Here is a 17436-nt window from a genome sequence, read left to right as displayed (position 1 = left end):
TGGTCCTGCTATACACCATATCAACCAGAACCAACCATACTAAGAAGATGTTGGAATAATCACTTGAAAGTATAACCAAGGCATCAACTTACAGACAGGGTTGATGTGTTGCCTGAAGACATATTTCTATACTTTGAGCCAATAGCCATTATATATCTGCTATTTCCCTGATCAGTAGAATATACAGGTCTGGAAACAAAGGATGTGGCCTCTTTCACCTTTGTTCTCACTGTCCTGCTTGATAAATTTATGCTTTCTACCCCAAACCCTTAAGCCTAGAGATCTTAGTTCTCAAAGGGCAGGGGGAGAATGCTTCTACCAGAGGATACAATAATGTTTTTTCTAAAACTAAAATCTGCAGTTACCCGCTGTGCTAGCTGACTTAACAGTGCTGCATTACAGCGCGCCCTCCCCTTCCCTGGATCACTTTCTCAGTGTTGCTTACGCTTCCCAAATAAACTATTTTCACTCCACTCCTTATCTCAAGGTCAGCTCTTGGAATAACCAATGCTAAGATGCATTTGGTTCAAGGACCAGGCTTTGAAAAGCAATGAGTTAGAGAGTGAACTCATTTGAATTTTTTTAAAAAAAATCTCTCTCCCTTTCCCTCTCTCTCTCTCTCTCTCTCTCTCTCTCTCTCCTGCCACCTCCTCCTCCCTTGTGTGTGCGTGCACACACACGTAAAACAGGTGAAAAGGTCTATAAGGATATAAACAAGTATTGATAATAGCTCTTTCTAGGTGGTGTAATCATGAATATTTCAACTTTCCTTTTAATTTTTCTCTGTGTTTTGTTCTTCTGCAGTAGCAACTGTGTATTAGCAGCTCTCTTTAATTGGCAATTAGGAGATTATTACCGACCTCAGTGAGTGGCAGGGAGCAGAGCCAAGCTGTCATGGCTGATGAACGGCAGGGGAGGGTGTGGGGGGGCAGGGGATGGGCACCTGGGTGGCTCAGTTGGTTAAGCGGACTTGGGCTCAGGTCATGATCTTGAGGTTCTTGGGTCCGAGCCCTGCGTTGGGCTCCGTGCTGACAGCTTGGAGCCTGGAGCCTGCTTCAGATTCTGTGTCTCCCTCTCTCTCTGCCCCTCCCCCACTTGCGCTCGCTCTCTCTCTCTCTCTCTCTCAAAAATAAATAAACATTTAAAAAATGTTTTTAAAATTTTTTTAAGGCTGGGAAATGAGGTGGGAGCTATATAGGTGTGGGGACCGTGGACGGTGCTGTTTGAAGAGTAACTTGAGTGTGCTCACTGGCTGAGGGAAAGAGGCCAATGCTGACAGCGGAGACACAAAGACAGTGGAGAGGGGGATAATTGAAGGAGTTGGGTCCCAGAGGAGGTCTGAGGGGATTGGACCTGGACCCAGGTGGAGAAATTCATTTTGAACAGAAGGCACACTTCACCCTCAGGCGAGGGGGAAGGAAGTGAGGACGAATAAAGTTATAAATGCATTGACTTCATCCATTTGTTTATATTACACTCTGCCTCATTTCACAGAGGACTTGAGGTATTTCTATAGCTGAGTTGACAGGCTGAAGGAGACTGGAAGTTGAGAAGTCCCCAGAGAGGGGCTCTATTTTCTTCTTGGAGTGGAAGGCAAGGTCCCCCACAGAGAAGGGAGCAGGGGCGAACCTGCAGGGCTTGAGGAGACAGGCAAGTGTTTGGCATGGGGAGGGGCTCCACTGGATGGAGCTGAGGGCCCAGATCTGGCCCAGTTCCAGGCTGCACACCATGAAATCTTCTCCAGCGGCTCTGGGTGGAGAAGCCTGTGCCTCCTACTTGGCCTGGCTCTGAGCCAGTAACTCACCCCTCTGAGCCACAGTGTCCTTATCTGCAAAGGGGGAGAAAAACAGCCAGTCTGGATGGCAGTGGTGAGGATTAAATGAAACCACGCCATGAAACACCAGGCACAGCGCCTGGCACACAGGAGAGGCTCAGTTAATGCTCATTATCTTGCCCCTCCTGCTCTGAGTAAACCTGAACCCGAGGTAGGTATCTGCATGGAAAGGGACATGGCTGTTGGTCCTTGTCCTGGTGGATGCCGTTAAACACAACAATTAAAAAAATGTTTTTTTAATGTTTATTTATTTTTGAGAGAGACAGAGTCAAGCGGAGGAGGGGCAGAGGGAGAGAGAGGGAGACATAGAATCTGAAGCAGGCTCCAGGTTCTGAGCTGTCAGCACCGAGCCCGACGCAGGGCTCGAACTCACGAACCGTAAGATCATGACCTGAGTGGAAGTCAGACGCTTAACCGACTGAGCCACCCAGGCGCCCCTAAACACAACAATTTTAAATACAGCCCACTCATTATTCATGGTAGCTGGGTTCTCTAAAGTTGCCATAAAGATTGAAATAGGGAATACTGACTGAATCATTGCCCCTTGAGGAAATACAGTGTTAGGTTCCTGCGAGCCTCCGGCCACATTTTCATCAGCCAATCAATGCATAACCTTGTTTTATGTATGTTTCTGTTTAAAGACACCATATCTAATATGCACTGTGGATTCATTAATGTTGAACTCGTGGCCAACAGCACCGTAACTGAGGCCGGAAGGAAGCTCATCTACCACATGCACGTGTTTTCTCCCTAAGGCTCAACACGGCCCTCCTGGGTTTAGGAACTGGCCAGCATTTCAGTGCGACCCTCAGGGGCCAGTTTAAACAGCAACATCACCAACAAAGCGCACAAAAATGATGAAAACACGGCACTGAATACACCATGACAAAGACACTTGTTTACGGTAGGAGGGCTGAAACAAGAAGGCAGAATATCCCCTGGTCACCTTGTTGGACCTCAGCTGAGAACACGAGTGTCAGACAACTCGCAAGGGTCAGTACTCTGCACGTGCGTAGATCCTTAAATGACTGCAGAAGTTCCTCAAGTATCGATTTGGGGTTACAGATAAATTTACAAGCAGGTACATTTGCAAATAAGGAAATCATGAATAATGACATTGACATCTGACTGTGTACTTATTTTTTCTCATCACAATATTAAATAGTAAATAGAGCTACGCATACTATGTAAAAGTTCAAGTCCCCTCCATTATCCTGTCCCATAGATAAACACCGCTGGAACTCCTGCAGAGTTTTACAGATTTCTCCTAGGCAGATAATGCCTGTGTGCATGCGTGTGACTGTGTGTCTGTGTCTGAGTGTGTGTGTGTGTGTGTGTGTGTGTGTGTGTGTGTGTGTTTTCCACTCAACAAGAGCTCTTGGATAGTTTTCAAAACAACTTTTTTTCCTGAAATTATTTTTCAGAGTATGGATGGAAACAGTCGGCATATGCCCTGCGGTCAGGACCTCCTAGTCTTAGTTCAGACCCCTCGACCGCATCAAGTTGGGGAAACAACTGTCCAGAAAGAGCAATGGCTTGCCAAACTGAACCATAACCAGCAGTCTGAGTGTGGTGTTCTGCATCTTAGTGGAGATGGTGTAAGGTCAGCAGAAGAACCACTGGAAGGGTAAAAAGACAAAGCAGGAAAGCACTGGGAAAGGCCAAGAAACTGACTTATAGCCAGAGAAGACCATATTCCCCACACTTAGGAAGGGGTGGCAGCTACAGAGCAAGAGGAACTTAGCTACTTGAAAAGATTCAGGCAGTAGCTAACATAGTATCAGAGCTTCTGAAAACAGCTAGGGGATAGCATGGGCTAGGCCAAGCTGCTGCAAGAAATAGACCCGAAATACAATGGCTTCTCCAAAGTGGACGTTTATTTGTCTTTCTCTAGTCCACGTTGGTGAGTGGTTCCACTCCGTGTCGTCATTCAGAACCCAGCCTCCTTCCTTATTTTTGCTTTGTCAACCCCTTTGAAGCATTATGGAAGCTGGGTCCCTGGCACATCTGTGTTCCACCTCGAGGGAAGAGGAAATGGAGCATGGCAGAGCAAAAGCCCCAGTGCCTTAAGCACTGTTTCTATTTACGTTCTATTAGAAAGGACTTAGTCACAAAGCCACGCTCATAGCAACTAGGAAGTGCGGTCTCCAGCAGACCAGCTATGTGGCCAGCTACTATATTGCTATAGAAGAAGGGGATAGATTACATGTGGAATAACTGAAGCCCATCCACCTGTCATCAAGGCTTTTTTTCATTTCGCTTCAAATGCTTCAATAATCTATACCTCGCCCTCCTTACAAAAAAATATTGGGGGGTGCATATCAGTATATTATTTGGGATTCTTTTGTTTGCCAAGTGACAGCACACAATTATTAAACTTGCTTAAGCAATAAGGTGGGCCACCTCATATATCCAAAGGTCTAGGCTCTACTTCAGAGCACCAGCCCTTCTTCCCTTGGACTCCCCCCACCTCAGTCATGCGTTGGCTGCATCCTCAGAGTGGGAGGAAGTAAACTGTGGCAACTCCGAGCATCACCACCAAACACATCCACAATCAGCAAAGGCGGCAGAGTGCTTTTGAAAGGGAAGAGACCCTCAGCAGAAGTCACCTCCCCACCATAGGCTTGCCCTCTGGTTTTTCAGGCCAGATCTACATGTCCGAGCCCAAAGTATCACTGGCAAGAGGAATGCAACCACCACAATGGAGTTGGACCAAAAGGGACTTAACTGCCAGACTGGGCTGGGGTCATCCTTCCCTTGGTCACTTGGGGAAGAGACCCACCTGAGCAAAATCAGACTCCGACTGCAAGAAAAAGTCTTCGCATTAAGGTACCAACTTGCTTCTGGCAATGATGGAGACACCGGACCGGGTAGGTGGTTGTGTGAGGGAGGGAACGTAATGTAAACAGCAGAGAAGTAAATTCAAACTGTTTCTTAAATTGTACCTCAACGAAGTTTAATTCCAGTGAAGACTTTTCTGGAGAAGGCAGAAAGTGGGGAGCCATGCTCCATTACTAAATTCCATAGTGTCTATACTCTCAATACCCTATAGTCTTCTCTCCTTCCCCAATGTCATGGCCCCAGTTCAGGTCTCCTGCAGGCACTATGACAACAGTGACCTAACTGGGGCCAGTCTCTCTTCCTGCAGTCGACAATCTTGCTGCTGTCATTCAGCTACACACCTTTACCGTGTACCAAGCACTGCGCATGTGCAGACAGATCAGAAAGAGTCCCTGCCTTCTTCACCTTGCTGCGGGCATCTCCTTGACTCCTTGACACCTACATCAGACCAAGTCATGCCCCTACTTGAAAGCTCAATGCCCTCAGGAAACCCTTTACCGTGACCCTCAACACCCTCCACTCGTTGCCTTCCCCTCCCCAACCCCAACACTGCAGAACTACTTGGACTTGCCTCAAAGTGCCTCTCTTTTCACGCCTCTGTGCTTTTGCATAGGCTGTCTCCTCTGTCTAGAAATCCCTTATCCCCTCTCCATCTGGCATACAAGATAAGGTCTCCTATTACTCTCTCCTCTCCAGCTCCACCCTCTCTCCCACCCGCGGCGCGCGCGCGCGCGCGCACACACACACACACACACACACACAAATATAGCACTCCGGAAATGTTTGCTGAATGGAGGCAACTCATTGGGTCAGACAGTAGCCAGCTCCTCCAAGCACTCCTTAAGAAAGTGAAGAGGAAATGTTGAACTTGCTCTAAGCAAGCAGGGCATTTCTCTCGAGTGTATCTTTACGTTTTATGCAAAAGTTGTGTTCTATAGAGATTACACGACATATCCTTGTTTGTTTTAATAAAACGTAATTATTTTTCCCAAATCTTCAAGTCGATGATCCAGAAAGATGCTCCTTGTTTACTCGTTATCCTCTTAAATTAGCTGTCCTTACCCGCCGCAGGGACCCTAATGAGACGTGCCTCTTGTTCCGTGAGCGGATCCTGAAGGAACAGCTGGGTTTCGGTCCCCGGGGGAGTAGGGGAACAGTGGGGGCGGGGAGGGGGTCCGCAGGCTGGAGGCCTGGCCCCGCCTCTCCTCTCCCCCGCCCGCCGCAGGGGCGGAGTCGCCCGGGCCCGGCCCGCGGGGGCGGGGAGGGAGTCACTGCCGCCGGCAGCTCGCGCACGGCTGGTTCCGGGTTGAGAGGCTGCGCTCGGACCGGAGCAGTGGCCGCTGAGCCGGCAGGGTAAGGGGCAACGCCGGGCAGGGTCTTGGGGCCGGGATCGGGCAGCTGAGCGTGCTCGCACCCCTCCTCTCCTCTGCCACGCACAGCCGCGGCGCAGCTGGCTTCCCCCTTCCCCAGAATTCCCCATCCCAGCTTCTCCCCCTCCCCCCACTGCACCCATCCCGGGATTTCAGCCCCCTAAGGCCTCCGCCCCCTCCTGGATCCTCTTCTCCCAGCGCCCACCCTTTCAGACTGTCCTTTCCTCTAGAACCTCCTTGCCAGAGCCCCTTCCCTCATACACCTACGACCCCCACCCTCCAGCACCCATCGCTCCGAGTCACCCACTACCTCGAGACCACCTTTCTGGACTCGCATGCCGGCTAGTGTCTACCCTGCACCTCTTCTTCGCGTGCCCCCCTCCCTCCCGGACAGGCCCCCTTCCTTCTCTTGTGGCTGTTACTCCTGCCTCTCGCCACCTGCTCCCCGCACCCATCTCTCGGTGCTGCCCCCGACAGCGCCGCGCTCTCTCAGCAGCCCCCCTGCATCTGAGGGCCCCTCTCCGCCGCCCCCAACGCCATGGCGTGCAGCCTCAAGGACGAGCTGCTCTGCTCCATCTGTCTGAGCATCTACCAGGACCCGGTGAGCCTGGGCTGCGAGCACTACTTCTGCCGCCGCTGCATCACCGAGCACTGGGTGAGGCAGGAGGCGCAGGGCGCCCGCGACTGCCCCGAGTGCCGGCGCACGTTCGCCGAGCCCGCGCTCGCGCCCAGCCTCAAGCTGGCCAACATCGTGGAGCGCTACAGCGCCTTCCCGCTGGACGCCATCCTCAACGCGCGCCGCGCCGCGCGACCCTGCCAGGCGCACGACAAGGTCAAGCTCTTCTGCCTCACGGACCGCGCGCTGCTCTGCTTCTTCTGCGACGAGCCCGCGCTGCACGAGCAGCACCAGGTCACCGGCATCGATGATGCCTTCGAGGAGTTGCAGGTGAGCAGCCCGGCTGGCCGGGGGCGGGGGCGGGGCCAGGGCCGGGCCGGGGGCGGGGTTAGGGCTGGGCCGCGGGCGGGGCCAAGTCGGAATTGTCACGGGGCGGGGCCGCCGGCAGGGTCAGGGCCCTATCAGAATTAGGACGGGACGGGAACGGGGCGGGGCCGCGGTGAGAGGGCGGACTGTTGGAGGCGGGGCCTAGGGCCCTCTGCACCCGGAGGGGTCTGAGACAGACTCTAAGTGGGGGTGGGTCCGTGGTTGGGGAGAGGTCACCCACAGGGTGTTACGGCTGGGACAAATGAGATCAGAGCTGGCCCAGGTACGGGCTCAGGGCAAGGTTGGGGACGGGGAAGGATCAGAGCTGGGCAAGAGCAGGGCCACTGTCAGGGCCCATGCGGCCTGGACCTGGAAGCAGGGACCACAAATGAATGCTTCGGGACAAACAGATGAGAATGGGCTAGACAGGGGGCGGGACTGCCATCCGGGAATGGGTCAGGACTATTTGGAGTAGCTGAGGGACCGACTTGGGGCACAATGGGGCAAGACTCAATCAGGTGTGCACCAAGACCTTAGGGGACAGTACCAGGACTAAATTGTGCTGGGCAAGTCAGAGTTAAATCTGAGAGAGAGTCTAAGTTATGGTCATCCCCAAACTTCTGAGAGGATGAGTTTGGGTACCAAGAGGATGAGTTTGGCTAGGCCAAGGTGTCTGAGGGGTTAAAGATGGGATCAAGTCCAGATACTGTAAGAACTATTTTGGGTTTAAACCAGGGGCCAGGTTGACAGTGGGAACAGGACTTAAGACTCAAGATTTGGAGAATAAGACCCTAAGGTGAGGTGATTCAAGAAAAGGGAGGGGGATGGACCTCTAGGAGTCTCCAAGAGCTTTTGATGACCTCCTTGGCCTCATCAAGACCTTTGAAGACTAAATGAAACAGTATATGCAGGGGTAACCTGAGGTCAGTCAGCCTAAGACTATAACTGATCTCCCTCAAACCTTCCCATCGAAACAGACCAACTCCTATTCAACTCTCAAAGCCCTGCTCAAATGTCCTTTCTGTGTAAGCCTTCCCAAGCTCCCCCAGCCAAAAGAGGGGAAAAAATTGCATTAGAGCTACATTTCCGTAAATATCTTCTGTTAATAAGTATGATGTTTTAAAAAGTAGTGTTCCAAGATCAGGTATATTGGGAAAATATAGTATATTATCTACCTCCCTTGGAGGATTCTTCATGTACATTTTGCATATTAAAGGTTTTGGAGAAATCTTGTAGCAAACATACCCATTTTACTGTGTTTAATAAAATGGCACCCAAGCTTATTTCAGCCTGGAAGCCTAGAATCTTCTCAACCTAAACTGTTTCAATCCTGCAGTCCCGTTTTTTTGGCCTTGACCAGTCTAGCACATAGTTCCCAAAGAGCAGGGGAAGTCTCTTATTCATCATATCTATGGCCCCAAAGCCTGGCACATCAGTACGAATCAGTAAAGTTTGAATAATAAATGACTAATTCTGGCCTGAGCTGGCCCAGACTGTGGAGCCCTTAGAAGCAGAAGATTTTTCACTCAAACATTTTTTGAATATGCAGTGGGCTAACTTGGCGGAGACTGAGCTCCCTGACCCTTGAGATGCTTAAGCAGGAATTAAGTAACTACTTTCCCCTATGTTGTAGGAAGCCCCCTCCCCCTATGCTTATACATAAGTCTCTGTAAGTCAACCTGCACTTAGTAGATACCCATGGATGACCCTTGGCCTAGGAGAAATGGTCCCATGTTTACCACCCTCCCCGCCCTGTTCCTTTCATCCCCAAACCATTACTGACTCCCTCCCAGTCTGGCTCTGTGAGGATGGAGAGCAAGAGTTGGGGGCTCTGGGAGCTTGCACAGGCTGGCATGGGCCCTCCACCTCCAGAGTCTTTTGTGCCAGGCCCTTGTAGCCCCACCTCTCCATCTGTGAGGTCCCATAAACGGAGGAGAGAACCTTTGACATAGCTTGGTGCAGGTTGTGGGGTTTGAAGGGAGTCTGTTTGAAACTATCTGTCCAACCTCATCCTTATAATAGATATGGAGACTGAGGTCCGGAGAGGTTAATGTAACTTCCCCAAAGCCACACTATCAGACAATGAGAGCCAGACTAGAAAGCTCAGCCTGCCCCAGGCCAGATCCCTCCTCCATCACTCAGCCTCTCCTCTCTCTGTCTGACTTTCTTGCTGGAGAGCCCTCTGCCTTCTGAGCCTGGGTTCCTCTGTTTGCAAACCAAGAAGTCAGAACTATTGTGTTTTGGTTTTTTGCAGTCCATTCCATGTCCTGGGGAATGCAGGAGAAATTAAATATATCTTTTCTCCAAATGTTAGTGAAACACTTTTACTCCTGGGTGAAAAGAACAGGAGGGCCACTCACCTACCTTCTAGTATGTACTGTCCTGCGGTCAGATAGTCTTGGGTTCCAAACCTTCCTTCAGCACTGCCAGTGTGTGACTCGACAAGTCCCTTCATGTAAGCCTTGATGCTCTGGCCGGTACAATGGGGTCACAGTGATTCTTTCCTACCAGGATTTTAGGAGGCTGACCTGAGGTGGGCCTGCTGTTTGCAATGCTTGGCACAGGGCAGGGGCTGGGTCAGCATGCATTCCCATCCCTTCTCCTTCTACCTGAGAGAACTCATGTACCCAGCTGGGCAAATGTCCAGACCTGCCTTCCTTGCGAGAGAAGGAGGCCTTGCTTTGGTGCTTCCTTTGGGCTTGGCAAGAAGGTGGCAGAGAAACATCCCTGCCCACTGGAGAGGTAAGCTCCTGGGGGAGGTTCGGGCCACTCCCCACCCCACCTGCCTCTCTCTCCTTGTGGGGAAGTGGGGCTCATTAGTTATTTGTGCGCTGGGAATGAAGCTGAGCCTACCCAGCACACCCTCTCCTCTCCCAGCTGCTGGTGGTTCTGTCCCACGGTTCCTAGAACCAGGGCTTGGGCCCCTCTCCTGGAAACTAACTGACTCAGAGCTGCCAGGGCCTTGGAGATCTTTTGGTGCAGCCCTCACTTGACAGATGGAGAAACGGCTGGACGAGGAGGAGGGAGGGGACTTTGCCCAAGGCCAGAGGCCAGAGGAGGCTGTGCCTGGGCTCAGCTGGACTCTCCTCACATCCCACCTAGCGGTTGGCCTGGAGCTTTTACATTTATTATAAATCCTGGAGGTAGCAGAGCAGAAAGGTTAAGAACTGTGGCTTTGTACTTGGGCAGCTTCAATCCTGGTGCCACCATTTTCGGGCAGTGGAAACTCAGAAAAGTTATTTACCATCCCTCATTGACAGCAGTGAGGATGGATTAAATAAGATGACATTTGCAAGAACTTAGTACTGCATTCAGCACATAGTAAGCACTCAATAAATGACAGCTCTAGCATGTTAGGTCATACTCTACACTATTGACATTTGGGGCCAGATAAGTCTTTGTGTGCAAGGCAATCTTGTGCACTGCAGGATGTGTAGGAGTATCCCGGCCTCTAACCACTGGATGCCAGTAGCACTCCCTCCCCCCATCCTCCCACCCCCTACCATGCTGTGACAACCAAAAATGTCTCCAGACTTTATCAAATGTCCCCTGGGGTCAAAATCATCCCTGGTTGAGAACCCTGACCTAGAGAAGCCCTAATCGGCTTTTGAGGCTCAGCCCAGAGATCACGTCCTCTGTGAAGCTTTCCCTGACCTGCCAAGCAGAATTGCTTTGAACTTGATTCCAATACTGGGATCAGATCCTGGCATCATCATTGATGAGCTATGTGTCCTTGGTCAGGTCACTTCACTTCTCTAAGCCTCCACCTGCTCATCTATAACATGGGGATAATATGGCCTTCCTGGGAAGGGTGTTCTAAGGGTGAGGGATCAAAAGTGCCTGATACTGTGCCTGGCACAGAGTAGTACACAACCATTTTTAGATATCTTTATTGTATCTGATTGTAAAATTAACACAATAAAGAGAGTTATATAATGTAAAAGTTAAAGTCCCCCCATAGTCTCACCCTATGGAAAAGCATGATTAGGTTTGCTTTGTAATTCTTCAGAATTTTTATTGTGTGAATAGCATGTGAGTGTGTGTATACATGTGTACATGCGTTCCCCCCTTTTTTTCTTTTCACTGCTAAGCACTGGACCACAGAGCAAAAGGGAAGGAGGGATCCCCATCTCAGAAGGGTTTGGGGCTTCTCAGCCAATACTCATTGGGCCCTAGCCCACTGCCTGGGACTATGCTAAGCGCTTTTGTTATATTACCTCATTTAATCTTCAAAACACCCCGTCAAGTGGGTGCTGTAATTTGCTGCTTTTACAGATAAAGAAACAGGTTCAGAGGAATTCAGGGCCTCGTTCAGTCACCCAGCTGGGAAATGGCAGAGGCAAGATTAGAAGCCAGTCTGACTGGGCCACTCATGGCCTCCAAGCTGCCTCTGAGGGCCAGGTAGTTGTCCCCCCCGCCCCTCCCCGACACTGCCTGTCTTTGTATTTCAAGTAGTCAACACAGGGTCAGGCTAAGGACACTGTGCCAGCTGATGCACCGAGGGCAGGTGGCTGGATGTCATCTTGGTCAGACGTGCATCCGGCTCTCTGGCCTGAGACCTCAGCTCCCATGCCTCCAGAGAAGGGATCGCATTCAGTCCCAGCCACCCCCTCCAGGCCTCATGTGACCACTGGAGCCTTTCCCAAGGCCTCTGTCATGCCAAAGGAGACGGTGCTGGATCAGCCTTGGATGGGAGCCCTGATAAGCTGGGCGTGGTGACCTAGAGATGCAGCCACAGGGGGACAAAGAGCAGGGTCAGGGGACAGGGTTCAAATCCTGACTCCAGCTTCTTCTAGCTGAACGGAAGGTACTGCCTTCTCTCATCCTTTCCCAATGTGGGAGAGTAAGACCCAGACCGTCCACTTGACGTGCAAAGAGGGAGAGAGAGTTGCTGTCTACCCAAGCAGGTAACAGATGCGAAGTCACTTTATTTTGTGCCGCAGACAGGGTGTTTGTGTCCTGGGGAAGCAGCCTCTGCCATTACTTTTCCCAGGAGAGGACAGGATTTATGTACAGACAGCAGCCTCCACGGGGGCGAGGCTGGCAGTGAGTCGAACCCAAGGCTTGCTGTTGGCATCTCTGCTTCCCTCCTCACAGGTGTCTGTGGGCCTCCAGGAATGCCGTGTTCATCCAGGACACCTTGGCTAGGCACAGGCCACAGTGTAGAAACTTGAATTGGCGGGGGGGGGGGGGGGGGGGGGGAGGGGGAAGGGCAGGACATTTATTTTACAGAAAGCAAAGGATCTGGTAGGGAGTGACAACAATGGAAATAAGAACAACTCTAAAAAAACACTAGCCAAAGTTCGTCAGGCACTTGTTGTGTGCTAGGTGCTATTATGGACAGCAAATCCTTTTTCCTTTCCCTACTCCTTGTGTGGGGCTGGGGCCAAGCACCGTTTCACAGATGAAGACATGGAAGCTGAGAGGGGCAGTGACTTGCCCAAGATGGAGTGGGTGTGGGATGACGCGAGACGGACGTAAGTGGGAGCCACGAGCCGGGACTCAGGCTCCGGTCTGTCTGGCTCAGAGCTCACCCTCCTCACCAACATCCTAACTGCCTCAGGGAGCACCCGAGTGGGGAAGGGCCTCAGAAACCACCCAGCTCCATCCCCTCCCTGCCTTACAGAAGGGGACACTGACTGCTCCCCAGACTCAGTCCAGTATTTACATGGCATCATTTACCCTCTGGACTTTGAGCTCCACTTGGACACTTGGGATGGGTGTGGAGGGTTTGAAGAGGGGTTCCATCTTGAATTCAGGGATTCATTCAATAATTCCTCCCGTCATTCCTCCTGCTGGGGGCAACTGAGGGCCAGGCCCCATGCCGGGCCCAGGAGAGAGCTGTCCCCTCTGTGGTTCTGGGAGACAGGCCTATAAGCTTCAAGGTCACATCCCAGGCTCCTCTGGCTGTCACGGAGAGTTGTCCAGGCCTCTGTGAAGCTGACAGTTGAGCGGAGTCCTGAGATCAGAGAAGACATTACAGACAGAAGGAATAAACACACCCACGGCCACCATCGCCTGGGTGCAGAGTGCCAGGGGCAGGTTCAGTGCTTTGGCTGGCACGGTCACTTAATCAGAGCAACCCTGTGAGGTGGGTCTTAGTGCCCTGTGTTAACAAGTGAGGAAACCAAGGCTCAGAAACTGGGTCTACTGCCACATAACCAATAAGTGTGGCTGCAACTGGAACTCGGACTCAGGGTCTCAGGCCAGGGACAGGCACGGAGGCGAGCAGGTGGTTAGCTGTGGTTGGAGGGAAGGGTGTATGGAGCGAGGCCAGAATGGGAAAGTGAGGTTTGCCCGGCTCAGAAAGGAGCGGGCCACCATCCCCCACTCCAAGGAGCTTGGATTTGTTCTCAAGATGCTAGGGAGCCAGGAACAGGTTTGAGCTGGCCTCTGGGGCCTGGTCAGGTCTGCATTATGGGCAGTGTGCAGTTGGAGGACTAGGAGAGCCTGGGGGCAGGAGGAGCAGGCCAGGAGGTCTTGAGAGAGACTGCGGTCGGTTGGGTTGGTTGGTTGGACCGGGAGGACTGGGGCTCAAAGAGAGAGGACATACAAGAGTTCAGAGCTGTCAGGAGGACAAGAGCATCAGGGGTTCTAGGCATAGGGGAGGGATGGGGGAGAGGAAAAAGGAGAGGCAAGTTCAGTTTGCCATGTTAAGATTTCTGGCGTCCTTGGGTCACAGCAGGAGAGGCAGCAATACCGGAGCTCAGAGGAGGGGAGGGGCCTGGGCACCTGCTTGTGCTGACACCACCCTGGCCCAGTGGCTCCGATCCCCATTTTACATATTAGGCTCTGAGAAGTGGGCCCTGAGAGCGGAAGAGGTGATCTGCCTAAGGTCACACAGCCGGGATTCAAACTTCAGGTTTTTCTGATGCCAGAGCTCATGCTGTCTCCACTGGGCAGCTCGGCTGGGTGACAGGGGTGAGAAAGGTCCCTGAAGCCGACAGGAGACGGCTGCCGGCAGCAGCTTTGTTTTCTAGGCTGGGGTGACCCCACGGGAGGGGAGGTCTGGCCTTGGGAGCATATGAGCCCTGGCTCTCTGTCCTCCCCACAGTTGCTGCCCCAGTCCTGGCCTCTCCAAACCTATGGGAGCCCAGAGCCTCTCAGCTGACATTTGCATAATTGTCCACCAGCCCTGACTCTGCTCCCTGTCCAGTGGAAGGGGTACAGAGATGTGGCTCTGCCCTCTGACGTTTGTCCCTCCTGACTCCCCCCTGCTCTGATGGGGCCTTCAGAGTCCACCTCCGCCAAGCTGACCTTCAAGGGTTCCTCCACCTCCTACTCGGGCCCCAGCGAGCCCCGCTGGCCTTTCCAGCTCGTGACTCCACCCACCTGTCCATACCTAGCTCCCATCATCCCCAACTGCCCCCCCCCGACTTCCTGCACACCACCAGGTGTGCCCCTACCCAACTAGTCTCTCCACCTGGGATGCTCAGGCCCCACCCAGGAGATCTGAAGGAACCCTGCCCCTCCGTCCATCTTCCCTGGGCTTTCCATCAGAAATAAACCCTCTCCTGGCCGCTCTGCCAGTTCTGACTCCCTATTTCACATGTAATTGGGATGATTATGATGAGAGTGACAACAATGAAGAGTGACTGAGTACATCCTGTGCGTCCTGTCAGGTTATGAATTAAGTGACCTAATCCTCCCGACCACGGAGCCGGCACTGGTATTAAGCTGAACTTTACAGATTTGGAAATGGGGCCATGTGACCTTAGGCAGGCTGTCTGACCTCTGTGAGCCTCTATTTCCCCCTCCGTGAGACAGAGATGATAAAGGCACGAACCTCATGAGGTTTGTTGTGAGAATTAGGTGACCTGTGCCCCATGAGCCCAAACCTCGCCTCTGCCCTTCTCCAGAGCTATAGTCCTACCACTCAAGAGTTTATCAACAGCTTCCTGTTTTCTGTCTCACTTCTGCTGGCAGTCAGTTTTCTGGTTGGTTCTCCTCTGTCAAGCTGTGTGGCCGTGGGTCAGTCAGTCCTTTTCCTCGGACCTCAGTTTCCTGTTAAAGAAATCCGGAGGGTTTGGCCAGATGGTTCCTGGTGCTCCGCATCTGTGCTGAGACAGTAGCCACTGGTGACGTGTGGCTATTGAGCACTTGAAAATGGGCAACCCAATACCTCCGTGCAACTGAGGAACTGAGTTTCAGGTTTATGTAATTTCAAATAATTTTCATTTTAATAGCTACACGTGGCAAGTGGCTGCTGTATTGGACAGTGCAGGACAAGACTGAGAGATAAGGCTGGAGAAGAAGTTGGAGCCAGTGGTGAAGGCCTTGAGTGCCATGCTCGGGCTTTGTGCCCGTCTTCCCAGACAACATGGAAATCCTGCAGTGGGGTAGGAGGGAGAAGCATGGACAGATCTGTCCCGTATAGCAGTCACTCCAGGGGCACTTGGAGAATGCAGGGGCGGAGAAGAGCCTAGGGTCACAGTCCAGAAAAGCAGGGGTGAAAACCAAACCAGACGCAGTGGGTGTAGAGAGGAGAGAACAGATTGCAAGCCAAACCTGATGACTGATCGCATCGGTTGGTGGACAGTGGCAAGGATGACTCCTTGATTTCTCGCTTGGATGGCAGTGGGGGTGGGGGTGGCCTTCACTGAGATGGGCCCATGGGAAGAGCAGCAAGTTCGGTCTATTCCAGCATTCTCTGCCATGGTAACGTGTGTGTCTCTGTCTTCCCCCAACTCATGTGCACCCTCCTGAGGCATCATGGGTTGGGACTTGTCCCTCATCCCTCTGCCTGTTGCTGACACAGCACCGTGTGGGCCCAAGGAGGCCTCCGCACGGGTTTGGAATGGGCAAAGGAGCGTTCCGTTGTCCTGGGGTCCAGGAGGAAGGGGCAGGCCTGTTCCCCTTGTTCCTCAGCCCTGGAAGCAGGGAGTGATTTGTCCAAGTTCCTGGGGTGCCCTCAGCAATGTGAGCAACTCCGCCTCCAGAGCAGTTTTCTGAGACTCTGAGAAGCCCCTTGGGGAGCTGAGTCTCATGTGGACCCGAGTCTTAAGTGAACCCATGAGGACACCAAGGCAGGGGATCGGCATACCCGGCTCATCCCTCCGATTATCTGCGTGTTAGCCACATCCCAAGCCGGCCAGACCCGGGGCTGTCAGGAAGGGCCCAAGGAGTGATCATTCTTCGCACTTAGGTGAATGAGATTTGTCTGCTCCAATGACTCAGATGCGCATGGACCTGTTAGGAATGACTCTTGGCCATTCGTAACAGACACCTGACTAAGCAGCTGCAATTAGATGGTACGCTGCTTCTCTCTTGTGCTTCTCTCTCCCATAAAATGTGCCTGGAGGAAAGGCCCCCGGGGCAGCGGTGTGCTGGAGCCAGCTTGCTCTAGTGCCTGTGAGTTGACTGTGCCTGGTGACCTCACATTGATCCCTTGAAATCGGCTTTGGTGGGAGTATTTACACCACAGAAATTGGCCAACACTGTAAATCAGGGCTTTTTTTGGGGGGGGGGGGCAGCTTCCTAGCTCATCCCTGAGCAGTGCACCCCACAGTCATCAGGGACCCAGCCTCCTTCCTCCTCCTACCCCTCTGGTTTCAGCTTGCGACTTCTGTCTTTACCCGAGTGCCAGCCATTATGTTCTATGTGAGCTTTCTGCCATCACAGCCCAGGCCGCTCCTGGCTTCCTGTCCAACTCCTGTTTCCGAGGCTGGCTCTTCCTCACCCTGTGGCTGTGTGTCATCTCAGGTGGCAGCTCAGAGGAGAAAAGCCTTCCCTGACCACCCTACCCCAACTCCCCCCTGCCCCCCACCGCCCCGCCGTCCCACACTGCTTTATTTTCTCTAGAGCACAGACCATAATCCTTAATTACCTGGTGGTTTTGTTATTTCCCTTGCTAATTATCTCTCTCCCCCACTACACTGGAGGAGCCCTGTGGGCATGGACTGTCTGTCTTGTTCTCTGCTGTATCCCCCGTGCCTCAACAGTGCCTGGATATAGTAGTTGATCAAATATTTGTCACGTGAATAAGGGATAGGAAGCAAAGGTAATTTTGTTTTCTGCATTCTTCCTTTAGGGAGGCATCATGATCATCTTCCCATGTTGCTACCTAGTCTGTAAAGTTAGTCGGACTAGATGTTTTCTGAGGGCAATGAGCTGAGTGAGTGGGAGGGAGGCGAGGGTGAACAGGTAAGTCAGCTCCCTGGCATCGCTCGCAGTGCAAGGTGACTGGGAAAACTGGGCCCTGCTCAGAGGCTTTCATCCACAAAGCAAACTTCCTTGAGCCCCATCTTAGTGTCGGGCTGTTGATGCACGCAGGGGGTAATAGAGCGGGGAATAGTAAGGGCCCCCCCGTTGGACTTGGGCTAATATGGGGATGGATGCACTAGGGACAGACAGGAGGACTAGTTACGATACAATGGGCTAAATGCCCAATAAATGCAGACAGCTGGACC

General features: G+C 52.4%; 1 protein-coding gene across 4 annotated transcripts in view; it reads left to right on the top strand.

Annotated features, from left to right (window-relative positions):
- The first annotated feature begins 5940 nt into the window (after nucleotides 1-5940).
- TRIM62 (tripartite motif containing 62) overlaps nucleotides 5941-17436 on the top strand; it is a 31143-nt gene continuing 19647 nt past the window's right edge. Inside the window, exons 1-2 of one of the 4 annotated variants that reach the window (XM_042996359.1) lie at nucleotides 5941-6028; nucleotides 6558-6991. In XM_042996359.1, the coding sequence (XP_042852293.1) occupies nucleotides 6584-6991 (408 nt within the window). In that variant the 5' untranslated portion in view covers nucleotides 5941-6028; nucleotides 6558-6583. Of the gene's footprint in view, nucleotides 6029-6522; nucleotides 6992-11460; nucleotides 11738-17436 lie in introns of those variants that run through there. The other 3 variants (XM_042996357.1, XM_042996358.1, XM_042996360.1) reach the window with 3 other exon arrangements.

The sequence above is a fragment of the Panthera tigris genome, chromosome C1 (genome assembly GCF_018350195.1).
Source record: "Panthera tigris isolate Pti1 chromosome C1, P.tigris_Pti1_mat1.1, whole genome shotgun sequence".
NCBI lineage: Eukaryota > Metazoa > Chordata > Mammalia > Carnivora > Felidae > Panthera > Panthera tigris.
The sequence above is the reverse complement of the archived record's forward strand: the minus strand, read 5'-3'. Positions and strand labels throughout refer to the sequence as shown.